Genomic DNA, 14389 nt, shown 5'->3' with positions numbered 1-14389 from the left:
AATGTCTAACACCCTCTGATAAGGATGCTAGGACTTCCTCAATCATGGGAAGGACAGGACTTCTAATTGGTCCACAGGCAGTTTATCCCCTGAACTTTATCCCCTTAACTAATCCCTAAGCCAACCGCAACTCTTTGGATGCAAGAGCAATGGCTGAAACAAGGGGAGGCCACAATGATCCATCCAAATGAATGCATGCATGACAGTTCAATCTCTTCACATCTTGTTTGTACTCTATTTGTTTACAACATTGCCAAATGTATTCTGGTGGTGGTTTAGAAAGTGAAAAAATGCATTGATAAAATGTACTCAGCTACTAACATAATCCTGGTTCGCTGAGATAACGGGAATGAGTACTGGGTTGCTAGACGCAATGGGAAAAATCATTTTTCTCCGATTACTGATGGGCAATGGACACTCTGCGGGACCATACCCAGGATGAGACCATGCCTCTGGTGGAGTGCGCTTTTACTCCGATGGGGCACTGTAAGCCAATTGGAGTGTAGGCCAACACAATCGGCACTTCAGGGATGTGTTGGTTACCAGAGTTGACACAGCTGCTCTCAGTAGCCCCGTGGCCAATTTCCCAAGGGTCTCCCAAGGGTCCCCTGAGGAAGGACCTCCTTTCCCAAGCGAAAGGAACAAACTGGTTGCCCCAACCAGAGTTGCGGGCCCTCCATCTCTGGCCCAGCAACGGGAGCCGATGCCTGCGAGAGTACTGAACACTATTTCTGGGGATAGAGCCCCATCCACAAAACTCTTAAATGGTCTGTCTTCTCCAACTGGAGCACAGTTCGGAGTGAAGACCCGACGTCCTGTATTTGCCAGACTAGTATATAATCGCCAGAAATGTTGCCATAGTTTTTAAAGTATATTTATCATTTATATAATATATCGCATTACTTATAAATAAGATTCAGATTTTCCTAATGCATATTAAAAAGTCAGATTAGGTTAAAATTAATAATGCAAATTGATGTGGCTAGAAACATAACAGAAATCATAGAAACTGAATGGAGAAAACAATGTAACACCCAAAATGGCAGCTGGAGAAAAGGTTTTATGGATATTTCACATTTCATGAAACGCATAGAATTTGAGTTACACACTGAAAATATATCTATAAGAATGTAATTAAAAATAAACATTCAAATGTGCAGGACATTTATTTGAACAACTGACTAGACAAAACTAGTTTAATCTGTAAAGTGCTAACTTCATTGTATGTAGAGGATTGCATGTGGATCCATGTCAGATACTGCAACAGTGGAGAAAGGTTTGTTACATTTCGATTGGATCTTGGTGGACTAGCACAAAAAAAATGTCTAACACCCTCTGATAAGGATGCTAGGACTTCCTCAATCATGGGAAGGACAGGACTTCTAATTGGTCCACAGGCAGTTTATCCCCTGAACTTTATCCCCTTAACTAATCCCTAAGCCAACCGCAACTCTTTGGATGCAAGAGCAATGGCTGAAACAAGGGGAGGCCACAATGATCCATCCAAATGAATGCATGCATGACAGTTCAATCTCTTCACATCTTGTTTGTACTCTATTTGTTTACAACATTGCCAAATGTATTCTGGTGGTGGTTTAGAAAGTGAAAAAATGCATTGATAAAATGTACTCAGCTACTAACGTAATCCTGGTTCGCTGAGATAACGGGAATGAGTACTGGGTTGCTAGACGCAATGGGAAAAATCATTTTTCTCCGATTACTGATGGGCAATGGACACTCTGCGGGACCATACCCAGGATGAGACCATGCCTCTGGTGGAGTGCGCTTTTACTCCGATGGGGCACTGTAAGCCAATTGGAGTGTAGGCCAACACAATCGTCTCCACTATCCAGTTGGACAGTCTTTGCTTTGTGACCGGATGCCCTTTGGTGCGACCACCAAAACACACAAAGAGCTGCTCTGACTGCCTGAACGGGGCAAAGCGATCAATATATACTCTTAAGGCCCGAACAGGGCAGAGTAAAAGAGACTTCTGCTCATCCTCAGATGGAAAAAAAGCAGAGAGAGAGTAATAACCTGTGCTCTGAGTGGAGTACGGTTTGAGGACGACCTTACAGTCATTAGGCTCAAACTCAAGGGAAGAAGCACTTACAGAGAGCACTTGCAAGTCAGCCACTCGTTTGACCAATGCTGAGGTTAGCAGGGGAGCAGTCTTTAGTAAAGGGGCCGTAATTCGGCCAGCTGGAGTGGCTCAAAGGGATGTCCGATCACAGGTCCCATGTAGGAAACGTGAGGGTTCTACCTCCTTGACCCCTTTTGAAAGTGAATAACCATGTTGTTCTTGCCTACGGACTGGCTGGCCACAGGAGTATGACATTTTGCTATGGCCGCCACATAGACTCTGAGCATGAAAGGGCTGCGACCCTTATCCAGCAGCTCCTGAAGGAACGACAGTAGCAGTGAAATGTTACAGGACGTCGGGTCTTCACTCCGAACTGTGCTCCAGTTGGAGAAGACAGACCATTTAAGAGTTTTGTGGATGGGGCTCTATCCCCAGAAATAGTGTTCAGTACTCTCGCAGGCATCGGCTCCCGTTGCTGGGCCAGAGATGGAGGGCCCGCAACTCTGGTTGGGGCAGCCAGTTTGTTCCTTTCGCTTGGGAAAGGAGGTCCTTCCTCAGGGGACCCTTGGGAGACCCTTGGGAAATTGGCCACGGGGCTACTGAGAGCAGCTGTGTCAACTCTGGTAACCAACACATCCCTGAAGTGCCAGCCTCATCAGCCCTGAGAAGGCCTCATCGACACTGATCCTCAACAAACTTAGTCCCATTCACTCAGCCCAGCGACTCCATTGTTGAACTCCACAGTGAACAACACAGCGAGGCAAGATCCGCGATGGATCCTGGCAGAAATGCAGCATTTTGTAAAAAAAAACAGCCAAAAAATGCCTTTTTAGAGAAATAAGCTCAGTTATACTCACCTGATAGTTGCAGGGGAGGAGCGTCATTCTCAGCCGCTAATGTCAGCGGAATGCACAGAAATTCGCCTGATAGATCTCCGGGGAGATTCTGAATCAGCTTGCATGCAAAGCGCTGTCAATCAGCTTGCTACCAGAGTGCCGCTCAGTAGCTTGCTGGCAGAGCGTCAGCTTGCTTGCAGGGCGCCACTGAGTCAGCTTAATCTGCTGCATTGCTTCTTAAAACGGAGAGAAAGGCTTCTTCAGTCTCTGAGTTTCAGGAAAGAGAAGATGATCGTCACTGAAGGAGAATTTGTCTGATTCCTTATGACAGAACGCCCGCTTATATAGAGGGATAGCCCCGCCCATTTTGGAGGGCTTTCTCACCTTAGGTTTGTGCAGCTTCGCTACTGTGTTATTCGATAATCTTCAGTAATTGGAGAAAAGGGAGTTTTCCCATTGCGTATAGCAACGTGGTACAAGTAAACCGTATCAAAAGGGAACTTTGAAGACACTGCTCCAACTGTGTGCTTTAGAACAGTGTTTCCCAGCCCTGTTACTGGAGGCATACCAGCACTACACATTTCCCAACTCTTCCTAATCAAACACACATTAGATTCAACTCATCAGCTCTCTTTAGTAGAGATTCCAAGACCAGAAAAAGAAAGGAGACATCCAAAATGTGTAGTGTTGGTGTGCCTCTAGTAACAGGGTTGGGAAACACTGATCAAAAGGACACAGTTAGAGCAATGTCTTTAAAGTATGAAACCGTCAAACATTTGAGGATTTCAATTACATTAAGATTTGAAAGTTTGTTAACTTTCTCAGATGATTTCTTAAGATTTATATTTTAAGTCTGCTGACAGTGGGTCTTGACATTTGTCTGACCGTGTTTCACAGTTTGTTGATTTTTCATTTAACAAAAAACCTGGCTTGATTAAAAGTTTGATGTAATGTCAACAAAACACATACTATGTAATCATCTTAATTTAAAGTTGAAATTGACAGCTAAGTTTGGGTTTTAAGAGATCTCTTTCTATTCTAACCATAATGTAAAGTCTGCCCGAAGTTGGACCTTGGAACGTTGGTGTGGCGAACAGGACGAGTAGGCACAGTCTCGTGGGTACCCCCCGGCCTGTGACGGGCGATGGGGGTATGTGGCGAACAGGACGGCCGAGGGACGTGAGAGAACGGCGCGAGGCCGGTGGTGCGATTGCTAATGAGCAGCACCTGGGAAGCACACCGGTCTCGCATCTGTCACGGAGGAGCGCAAGCATAAAGGAGGAGCGACGACGTGATGATGGAGAGAGGAAATGGCCTGTATTTTAGTTGTGTTTGGTTTTTGTATTTTGTATTTGTATTTCATTTTATTTAATTCCGCGAGGGGCTGCTGGCAGTCCTTATGTTTATTTTCGGTAACCAGCAGTCGTCCGCGAGGGGCTGCTGGCGTATTTTGGTTTGTTTGTTTTATTTTAAATAAAGTTTCTTTGATTGTTCGCCGGTTCCCACCTCCTTCTTCCCTGAACATTGCTACAGTTGGAATCTTGTAAATTATGTGTGCAGTATTGTGAGCAATAAGTTGCTGGGTGCAGTTCACTTAACGGCCACTGGTGCGCTAATAACAAAGGGTTTCTGAATTCTATGTAACCCCCTTAAAAGAGACAGTTAAGGGGTTATGAGAATTGTTGTTTCCTCTCTTACCCCTTTTCCACCAAAGCATTTTGAGAGCCGGTTCGGAGCCGGTGCCTGCGCGCGAACCAGTTCTTTGTGTTTCGACAGCCTAAGAAGCGGTTCTCGGCCATGAAAACTGGTTCCAAAGCAACACCAACTCTTTGCTGCTACATAACTAGCTGGTACATAACTAATCAGAAAATATTACATATCAAAGGAAAAGATTAAAAGACTTACATATTTCAATTGTTTTTAAAGCCTTCTTGGTACACAAGTTAGAGATAATCCCAAAGTAAGGTTGTACTTGCAAGCGTTTCTAGCTAAGACGTTAGCGACGTACATAGTGACGTAACGACGTCGTTCGCTGGGCGCTCTAGTCAGTGGAAAAACAGGTTCTGAAAAGGTTCGCAAGTTGAACCAACTCCGAACCAACTTTGAACCAGCACCATTTCCGAACCAGTTCTTTTTTGGTGGAAAAGGGGTATCTGCCTCCCAGGCCCACATTTCAATTGTAATTGCTTGCTGGATATATTTTTGTTCTTAATAATTCTTTGAACTCAACAGTTCAACATAAATTTGTAAAATTAGACAAAATAGTTAAAAGTCAAAATATTAGCTTACCTTGTCAATATATGTAATGATCTCATCATTGCTCAGCTCAACAAATGATCTCATTTTAAAAGTTGCATAAGCAAATGCTGTCATATCTATAAATTCAAATTCACATTAGATTCATATCAGCATAGATGAATATAATTGTAATAATAAAATCTTGATGGTGAATAATAAAAACTGCATAAAAAGATTAAATAAATGTTGCTTACTTTGGGGAAGAGCATCTGGAGATGAAAATGTTGACTGAGTGGAAGATGTTGATGCAGTTGTTGTTGACTGAGTGGAAGATGTTGGTGCAGTTGTTGTTGAATGAGTGAAAGATGTTGGTGCAGTTGTTGTTGAATGAGTGGAAGATGTTGGTGTAGTTGTTGTTGACTGAGTGGAAGATGTTGGTGCAGTTGTTGTTGACTGAGTGGAAGATGTTGGTGCAGTTGTTGTTGAATGAGTGGAAGATGTTGGTGCAGATGTTGTTGACTGAGTGGAAGATGTTGGTGTAGTTGTTGTTGAATGAGTGGAAAATGTTGGTGCAGTTGTTGTTGACTGAGTGGAAGATGTTGGTGTAGTTTTTGTTGACTGAGTGGAAAATGTTGGTGCAGATGTTGACTGAGTGGAAAATGTTGGTGCAGTTGTTGTTGACTGAGTGGAAGATGTTGGTGCAGTTGTTGTTGACTGAGTGGAAGATGTTGGTGCAGTTGTTGTTGACTGAGTGGAAGATGTTGGTGTAGTTGTTGTTGAATGAGTGGAAAATGTTGGTGCAGTTGTTGTTGACTGAGTGGAAGATGTTGGTGTAGTTGTTGTTGACTGAGTGGAAAATGTTGGTGCAGATGTTGACTGAGTGGAAAATGTTGGTGCAGTTGTTGTTGACTGAGTGGAAGATATTGGTGCAGTTGTTGTTGAATGAGTGAAAGATGTTGGTGCAGTTGTTGTTGAATGAGTGGAAGATGTTGGTGTAGTTGTTGTTGACTGAGTGGAAGATGTTGGTGCAGTTGTTGTTGACTGAGTGGAAGATGTTGGTGCAGTTGTTGTTGAATGAGTGGAAGATGTTGGTGCAGATGTTGTTGACTGAGTGGAAGATGTTGGTGTAGTTGTTGTTGACTGAGTGGAAAATGTTGGTGCAGATGTTGTTGAATAAGTGGAAGATGTTGGTGCAGTTGTTGTTGAATGAGTGAAATATGTTGGTGCAGTTGTTGTTGAATGAGTGGAAGATGTTGGTGCTGTTGTTGTTGACTGAGTGGAAGATGTTGGTGCAGTTGTTGTTGAATGAGTGGAAGATGTTGGTGCTGTTGTTGTTGACTGAGTGGAAGATGTTGGTGCAGTTGTTGTTGAATGAGTGGAAGATGTTGGTGCTGTTGTTGTTGACTGAGTGGAAGATGTTGGTGCAGTTGTTGTTGACTGAGTGGAAGATGTTGGTGCAGTTGTTGTTGACTGAGTGGAAAATGTTGGTGCAGTTGTTGTTGACTGAGTGGAAGATGTTGGTGCAGTTGTTGTTGACTGAGTGGAAGATGTTGGTGCAGTTGTTGTTAAATGAGTGGAAAATGTTGGTGCAGTTGTTGACTGAGTGGTAGATGTTTGTGCTGTTGTTGTTGTTTGTGTTGTAGATGTAGAGGATTGTGAAGTTGATATAGATGTTGGTACAGTTGTTGCTTGAGTTGTAGATGTTGGTGGAGTTGATGTTTCTGTTGCAGTTGTATTTGCAGCTTCAGTTGTTGTTGTTTGAACTACCATTGTTGGTCCAGCTGTTGTCGTTGATTCAGATGTAGATGTAGGCATAGTTGATGTTTCCATTTGAGTCGTAGATGTGGTTTCAGTTGCTGTCGGTTGAACTACCGTTGTTGGTCCAGCGGTGGTCGTTGATTCAGATGTAGATGTGGGCATAGTTGATGTTTCCATTTGAGTCGTAGATGTGGTTTCAGTTGCTGTTGGTTGAACTACCGTTGTTGGTCCAGCTGTTGTTGTTGATTCAGATGTAGATGTGGGCATAGTTGATGTTTCCATTTGAGTCGTAGATGTTGTTTCAGTTGCTGTTGGTTGAACTACCGTTGTTGGTCCAGCTGTTGTTGTTGATTCAGATGTAGATGTGGGCATAGTTGATGTTTCCATTTGAGTCGTAGATGTGGTTTCAGTTGCTGTTGGTTGAACTACCGTTGTTGGTCCAGCGGTTGTCGTTGATTCAGATGTAGATGTGGGCATAGTTGATGTTTCCATTTGAGTCGTAGATGTGGTTTCAGTTGCTGTTGGTTGAACTACCGTTGTTGGTCCAGCTGTTGTTGTTGATTCAGATGTAGATGTGGGCATAGTTGATGTTTCCATTTGAGTCGTAGATGTGGTTTCAGTTGCTGTTGGTTGAACTACCGTTGTTGGTCCAGCGGTTGTCGTTGATTCAGATGTAGATGTGGGCATAGTTGATGTTTCCATTTGAGTCGTAGATGTGGTTTCAGTTGCTGTTGGTTGAACTACCGTTGTTGGTCCAGCTGTTGTTGTTGATTCAGATGTAGATGTGGGCATAGTTGATGTTTCCATTTGAGTCGTAGATGTTGTTTCAGTTGCTGTTGGTTGAACTACCGTTGTTGGTCCAGCTGTTGTTGTTGATTCAGATGTAGATGTGGGCATAGTTGATGTTTCCATTTGAGTCGTAGATGTGGTTTCAGTTGCTGTTGGTTGAACTACCGTTGTTGGTCCAGCGGTTGTCGTTGATTCAGATGTAGATGTGGGCATAGTTGATGTTTCCATTTGATTCGTAGATGTGGTTTCAGTTGCTGTTGGTTGAACTACCGTTGTTGGTCCAGCTGTTGTTGTTGATTCAGATGTAGATGTGGGCATAGTTGATGTTTCCATTTGAGTCGTAGATGTGGTTTCAGTTGCTGTTGGTTGAACTACCGTTGTTGGTCCAGCGGTTGTCGTTGATTCAGATGTAGATGTGGGCATAGTTGATGTTTCCATTTGAGTCGTAGATGTGGTTTCAGTTGCTGTTGGTTGAACTACCGTTGTTGGTCCAGCGGTTGTCGTTGATTCAGATGTAGATGTGGGCATAGTTGATGTTTCCATTTGAGTCGTAGATGTGGTTTCAGTTGCTGTTGGTTGAACTACCGTTGTTGGTCCAGCGGTTGTCGTTGATTCAGATGTAGATGCGGGCATAGTTGATGTTTCCATTTGAGTCGTAGATGTGGTTTCAGTTGCTGTTGGTTGAACTACCGTTGTTGGTCCAGCTGTTGTTGTTGATTCAGATGTAGATGTGGGCATAGTTGATGTTTCCATTTGAGTCGTAGATGTGGTTTCAGTTGCTATTGGTTGAACTACCGTTGTTGGTCCAGCGGTTGTCGTTGATTCAGATCTAGATGCTGGTGTTGTTGATGTTTCTGTTTCAGCTGTAGTTGTAGTTTCAGTTGTTGTTGGTGGTGGAGGCATTGTTGTTTGAGTTGTAGATGTGGTTTCAGTTGTTGTTGGTTGAACTACCGTTGTTGGTCCAGCTGTTGTTGTTGATTCAGATGTAGATGTGGGCATAGTTGATGTTTCCATTTGAGTCGTAGATGTGGTTTCAGTTGCTGTTGGTTGAACTACCGTTGTTGGTCCAGCGGTTGTCGTTGATTCAGATGTAGATGCGGGCATAGTTGATGTTTCCATTTGAGTCGTAGATGTGGTTTCAGTTGCTGTTGGTTGAACTACCGTTGTTGGTCCAGCTGTTGTTGTTGATTCAGATGTAGATGTGGGCATAGTTGATGTTTCCATTTGAGTCGTAGATGTGGTTTCAGTTGCTGTTGGTTGAACTACCGTTGTTGGTCCAGCGGTTGTCATTGATTCAGATGTAGATGTGGGCATAGTTGATGTTTCCATTTGAGTCGTAGATGTGGTTTCAGTTGCTGTTGGTTGAACTACCGTTGTTGGTCCAGCTGTTGTTGTTGATTCAGATGTAGATGTGGGCATAGTTGATGTTTCCATTTGAGTCGTAGATGTGGTTTCAGTTGCTGTTGGTTGAACTACCGTTGTCGGTCCAGCTGTTGTCGTTGATTCAGATGTAGATGTGGGCATAGTTGATGTTTCCATTTGAGTCGTAGATGTGGTTTCAGTTGCTGTTGGTTGAACTACCGTTGTTGGTCCAGCGGTTGTCGTTGATTCAGATGTAGATGTGGGCATAGTTGATGTTTCCATTTGAGTCGTAGATGTGGTTTCAGTTTCTGTTGGTTGAACTACCGTTGTTGGTCCAGCGGTTGTCGTTGATTCAGATGTAGATGTGGGCATAGTTGATGTTTCCATTTGAGTCGTAGATGTTGTTTCAGTTGCTGTTGGTTGAACTACCGTTGTTGGTCCAGCGGTTGTCGTTGATTCAGATGTAGATGCGGGCATAGTTGATGTTTCCATTTGAGTCGTAGATGTGGTTTCAGTTGCTGTTGGTTGAACTACCGTTGTTGGTCCAGCTGTTGTTGTTGATTCAGATGTAGATGTGGGCATAGTTGATGTTTCCATTTGAGTCGTAGATGTGGTTTCAGTTGCTGTTGGTTGAACTACCGTTGTTGGTCCAGCTGTTGTCGTTGATTCAGATGTAGATGCTGGTGTTGTTGATGTTTCTGTTTCAGCTGTAGTTGTAGTTTCAGTTGTTGTTGGTGGTGGAGGCATTGTTGTTTGAGTTGTAGATGTGGTTTCAGTTGTTGTTGGTTGAACTACCGTTGTTGGTCCAGCTGTTGTTGTTGATTCAGATGTAGATGTGGGCATAGTTGATGTTTCCATTTGAGTCGTAGATGTGGTTTCAGTTGCTGTTGGTTGAACTACCGTTGTTGGTCCAGCGGTTGTCGTTGATTCAGATGTAGATGCGGGCATAGTTGATGTTTCCATTTGAGTCATAGATGTGGTTTCAGTTGCTGTTGGTTGAACTACCGTTGTTGGTCCAGCTGTTGTTGTTGATTCAGATGTAGATGTGGGCATAGTTGATGTTTCCATTTGAGTCGTAGATGGGGTTTCAGTTGCTGTTGGTTGAACTACCGTTGTTGGTCCAGCGGTTGTCGTTGATTCAGATGTAGATGCTGGTGTTGTTGATGTGTCTGTTTCAGCTGTAGTTGTAGTTTCAGTTGTTGTTGGTGGTGGAGGCATTGTTGTTCGAGTTGTAGATGTGGTTTCAGTTGTTGTTGGTTGAACTACCGTTGTTGGTCCAGCGGTTGTCGTTGATTCAGATGTAGATGCTGGTGTTGTTGATGTTTCTGTTTCAGCTGTAGTTGTAGTTTCAGTTGTTGTTGGTGGTGGAGGCATTGTTGTTTGAGTTGTAGATGTGGTTTCAGTTGTTGTTGGTTGAACTACCGTTGTTGGTCCAGCGGTTGTCGTTGATTCAGATGTAGATGTCGGCATAGTTGATGTTTCTGTTTCAGCTGTAGTTGTAGTTTCAGTTGTTGTTGGTGGTGGAGGCATTGTTGTTTGAGTTGTATATGTGGTTTCAGTTGTTGTTGGTGGTGGTAGAGGTATTGTTGTTTGAGTTGTAGATGTGGTTTCAGTTGTTGTTGGTTGAACTACCGTTGTTGGTCCAGCTGTTATCGTTGATTCAGATGTAGATGTGGGCATAGTTGATGTTTCTGTTTCAGCTGTAGTTGTAGTTTCAGTTGATGTTGGTGGTGGAGGCATTGTTGTTTGAGTTGTAGATGTGGTTTCAGTAGATGTTGGTTGAATTACCGTTGTTGGTCCAGCGGTTGTCGTTGACTCAGATGTACTTGTGGGCATAGTTGATGTTTCTGTGTGAGCTGTAGTTTCAGTTGTAGTTGGTGGTTTTGGTGGTGGAGGAATTGGTATTTGAGTTGTAGATGCTGGTATACTTAATGTTTCTGTTTGGTTTGTAGATGTGATTTCAGTTGTTGTTGTTTGGACTGCAGTTGTTGGTCCAAGTGTTGATGTTGGTCCAGATGTAGATGCTGACGCATTTAATGTTTCTGGTTCAGTTGTAGATGGGGGTTCTGTTGATGTTGTGTGAACTGCAGTTGTTGGTCCTGGTGTTGTCATTGAATCCAATATAAATGCTGGTGTAGTATATGTTTCCAGAAGAGTTGTAGATATCACTTCGGTTGGTGTAGGTTCAGCCATTGTTGTTGGAGCAGATTCATTTACTGCTATAGCTGAATTCTCTGTTTGATCTGCAGATGTATTTCCCTGGGTTGTTGTTTGTGCAGCTGGTGATGTAAAATAAATAAATAAATAAACGACAAAGCTTAAATAGATAAAATAGAAGAAAGGCATAAATTGGCAGACATAAGTGACTTATAGTGGAAAAAAGTAAAAATGGAAGGGACGTATTTGTGACCTATAATTTAATTTTTGAACTCTGTTTCAACATGGTTTCAAATTAATTAGATGCATTTGTGATCAATCTTACCAAGCTCTAACAAGTATAATTTTCTATGTAATTTTCATGTGACCGAAGGATAGTGACACTTAAAAATCAGGCATGAACAGCTCCTCAACTTTACTTGCTACTTAAGCTGTTTTACTTAATAAAACAGCTTAAAGGGATAGTTCACCCAAAAACGAAAATTCAGTCAGAATTACTCACCCTCATGTTGTTCCAACCCCGTAAGACCTTCGTTCATCTTCGAACAGAAATTAAGATATTTTTGATTAAATCTGAGAGCTGGATCACTACTCCATAGGCTTCCAAGGGATTGAAACTTGTTCCCTTAGTTAGAAAAGTTATTAAAGACATCGTTAAAATAGTCCAAGCGACTACAGTGGCTCAATCTTAAGTTTATCAAGCGACGAGAATACATCTTGTGCGCAAAAACAAAACAAAAACAACGACTTTATTTCAACTATTAATTTCCTTCTCTGTGGGCCTCGAGTCAGTTCACTAGTGTAACAGCGCAGCGCTTTGTGTTGTACGTCACACGCATCACACACATGACCAGCGTCGGCCAATAGTGAGCCTACGTGTGACGTAAGCTCTAAGCAATCACACTACGTTAACTGACTCGAGGCCCACAGAGAAGGAAATAAATAGTTGAAATAAAGTCGTTATTTTTGTTTGTTTTTGCGCACAAAAAGTATTCTTGTCGCTTGATAAACTTAAGATTGAGTCACTGTAGTCATTTGGACTATTTTAACGATGTCTTTAATAACTTTTCGGGGAACAAGTTTCAAACCCTTAGAAGCCTATGGAGGAGTGATCCAGCTCTCAGATTTCATCAAAAATATCTTAATTCGTGTTCAGAAGATGAACGAAGGTCTTACGGGGTTGAACAACATGAAGGAGAGTAAATACTGACAGAATTATCATTTTTGGGTGAACTATCCCTTTAATGCCATTGGAGGATGGAGAGAAATTCTCCCTTAATACATGAAGTACAAAAAGGTAATTTAGTTTATGATATTTAATCATGATGCTTTCAGTCTGGTGAAAGTTTTACACAGATTCTAAAACTGAAGGATCAAGAACAATTGTGGAAATATACAGTATATATATATATATAGATTTTTTTTTTTTTTTTTTTTTGAGTTTGCATTTTGGGAACAAACAATACTTCACAATGAGAGAGACAAAGAGCAATCTATGAGCATTTTTGAACCCTTGAAGGGCCTTGCGGGAAGCGTCACCTCAAGGGATCCTCACACAATTCCGTTAGCAAGGACTACATGATAGACTTCCTGATAATCTTTTTTAATTTTTATTGTAATTATTGGTTTTATATATATTATATTATCACTCCAATTAATGTGTATAATATTATTTTTCTTACCTATGTAAGAAAAATTATGTTTCTTACCTCCTTTTAACCCCTTTGAATGTTATTTTAACTTCTCCTGCCTAAATATGCACTGTTACACAAATCTACCTCTGTCTGGTGTCTTTATATAAATATGTACCCCACAAATTTTTTTTATATATATATATATATATATATATATATATATATATATATATAAATATATGTAATTAGTTTTATCTCTGTAAAAACAGAACTTAATGAGGTAACTACAAAGAAAGTCGTTATAATTTGCAAAAACATTCTAATAAACAACCACATTTTATTTATTTATAAAAATGCATGTAACAATTCAGATAGGCTATCGTAATGGCATGCTATTGGTTGGAAAGGGCTATGAACTATTATGAAAACTGATAATGTGGGACCTGGGAGTTATTCCAGAAGGTTATCTTACTGTCAAACACTCTTGGTTGATTGACCCAAACCTTGCTTTCTCGAGGTATGCTGGTTCCTTTTTATTTATTTATTTTTGTCTTTCGCCTAAATATCTGGAAATGAGAGTACATGGTAATGTGCACATCATATTTGTTTTATAGAGATTACCAGGGCAATTCACCCGAAGCAGCTGGTTATTTGTCTTTTATATCAGGTATGTTTTCTGTTTTATACTATTTTTTTATTTAATGTGATTGTTTTTTACTCAATATATGTTTCATGCTCCTTTTTTGGGGTTCCATTAACTACATGGAAGAGAAAACAAGGGCGATTCACAAGCAATGCTTGTTTGTGTTTTATATCTGTATTATGTCTGGAAGATTAAACTGCCTCACTTTCCTCCGAAATATATTAAAATACGTCAAAGAAAAAAAACCAATGTTGATTGCTTTATACAGGACTTGACTTCTATTAATTGGGATAGGTTTCAGCTAATTCCTTATGTGGATGATGCATGGTCTTTTTTACACTCTGAACTCATTAATGTAATTGATAAGCATTTTCCGTTTAGAACTATCAGAGTTAAAGGGAAGCATTTACCCTGGATCAGTTCTCATTTAATCAATCTTTTTAAGCAAAGGGATAAGGCATGGGCCAAATATCGCCTAACTAAATCTGCCTCCGACTGGGATTATTATAGATCTCTTAGGAATCAGTGTAAGACTCACAACCGAAATGCTAAATCCAGTTACTATAGAGACTGTTTTCTTAATGATTCTAAAAACCCTAGACAGTTCTGGGATCATTTGAATCGAGTTCTCAATAGGAATATTAAAACACCTGCTAACCAATTGAAAATGAATAATGTTACAATTACTCATCCTAACCTTATTGCTAATCCTATAATAAACTACAATTGGTGATTCCAATCATGTTTATTTCAAACCAATGATCATGTTTCGACCTCTTCTTTTGCATCCGGCTCATTTAAATTTAACAAAATTATGCCCATTGATGTTTATAATCCTATAGCTGATTTGAAGGAATATAGCAGTGCTGGTCCGGATGGGCTTGACGCC

At 41.2% G+C, this 14389-nt stretch overlaps 1 protein-coding gene across 1 annotated transcript in view; it reads right to left on the bottom strand.

Moving 5' to 3' along the window:
- Positions 1-14389, bottom strand: part of LOC143710765 (uncharacterized) — a 59262-nt gene that overhangs the window by 435 nt on the left and 44438 nt on the right. The window contains exons 5-6 of the mRNA XM_077201906.1: positions 5412-11345; positions 5209-5294 (exon numbers count right to left, since the gene is read on the bottom strand). Of these exons, the coding sequence (XP_077058021.1) occupies positions 5209-5294; positions 5412-11345 (6020 nt within the window). The remainder of the gene's footprint in view (positions 1-5208; positions 5295-5411; positions 11346-14389) is intronic.

The sequence above is a fragment of the Siphateles boraxobius genome, unplaced genomic scaffold (assembly GCF_051911475.1).
Source record: "Siphateles boraxobius isolate OS27281-9 unplaced genomic scaffold, OSU_SipBor_1 118, whole genome shotgun sequence".
NCBI lineage: Eukaryota > Metazoa > Chordata > Actinopteri > Cypriniformes > Leuciscidae > Siphateles > Siphateles boraxobius.
Note: the sequence above shows the minus strand (reverse complement) of the source record. Positions and strands in the feature narration are given on the sequence as shown.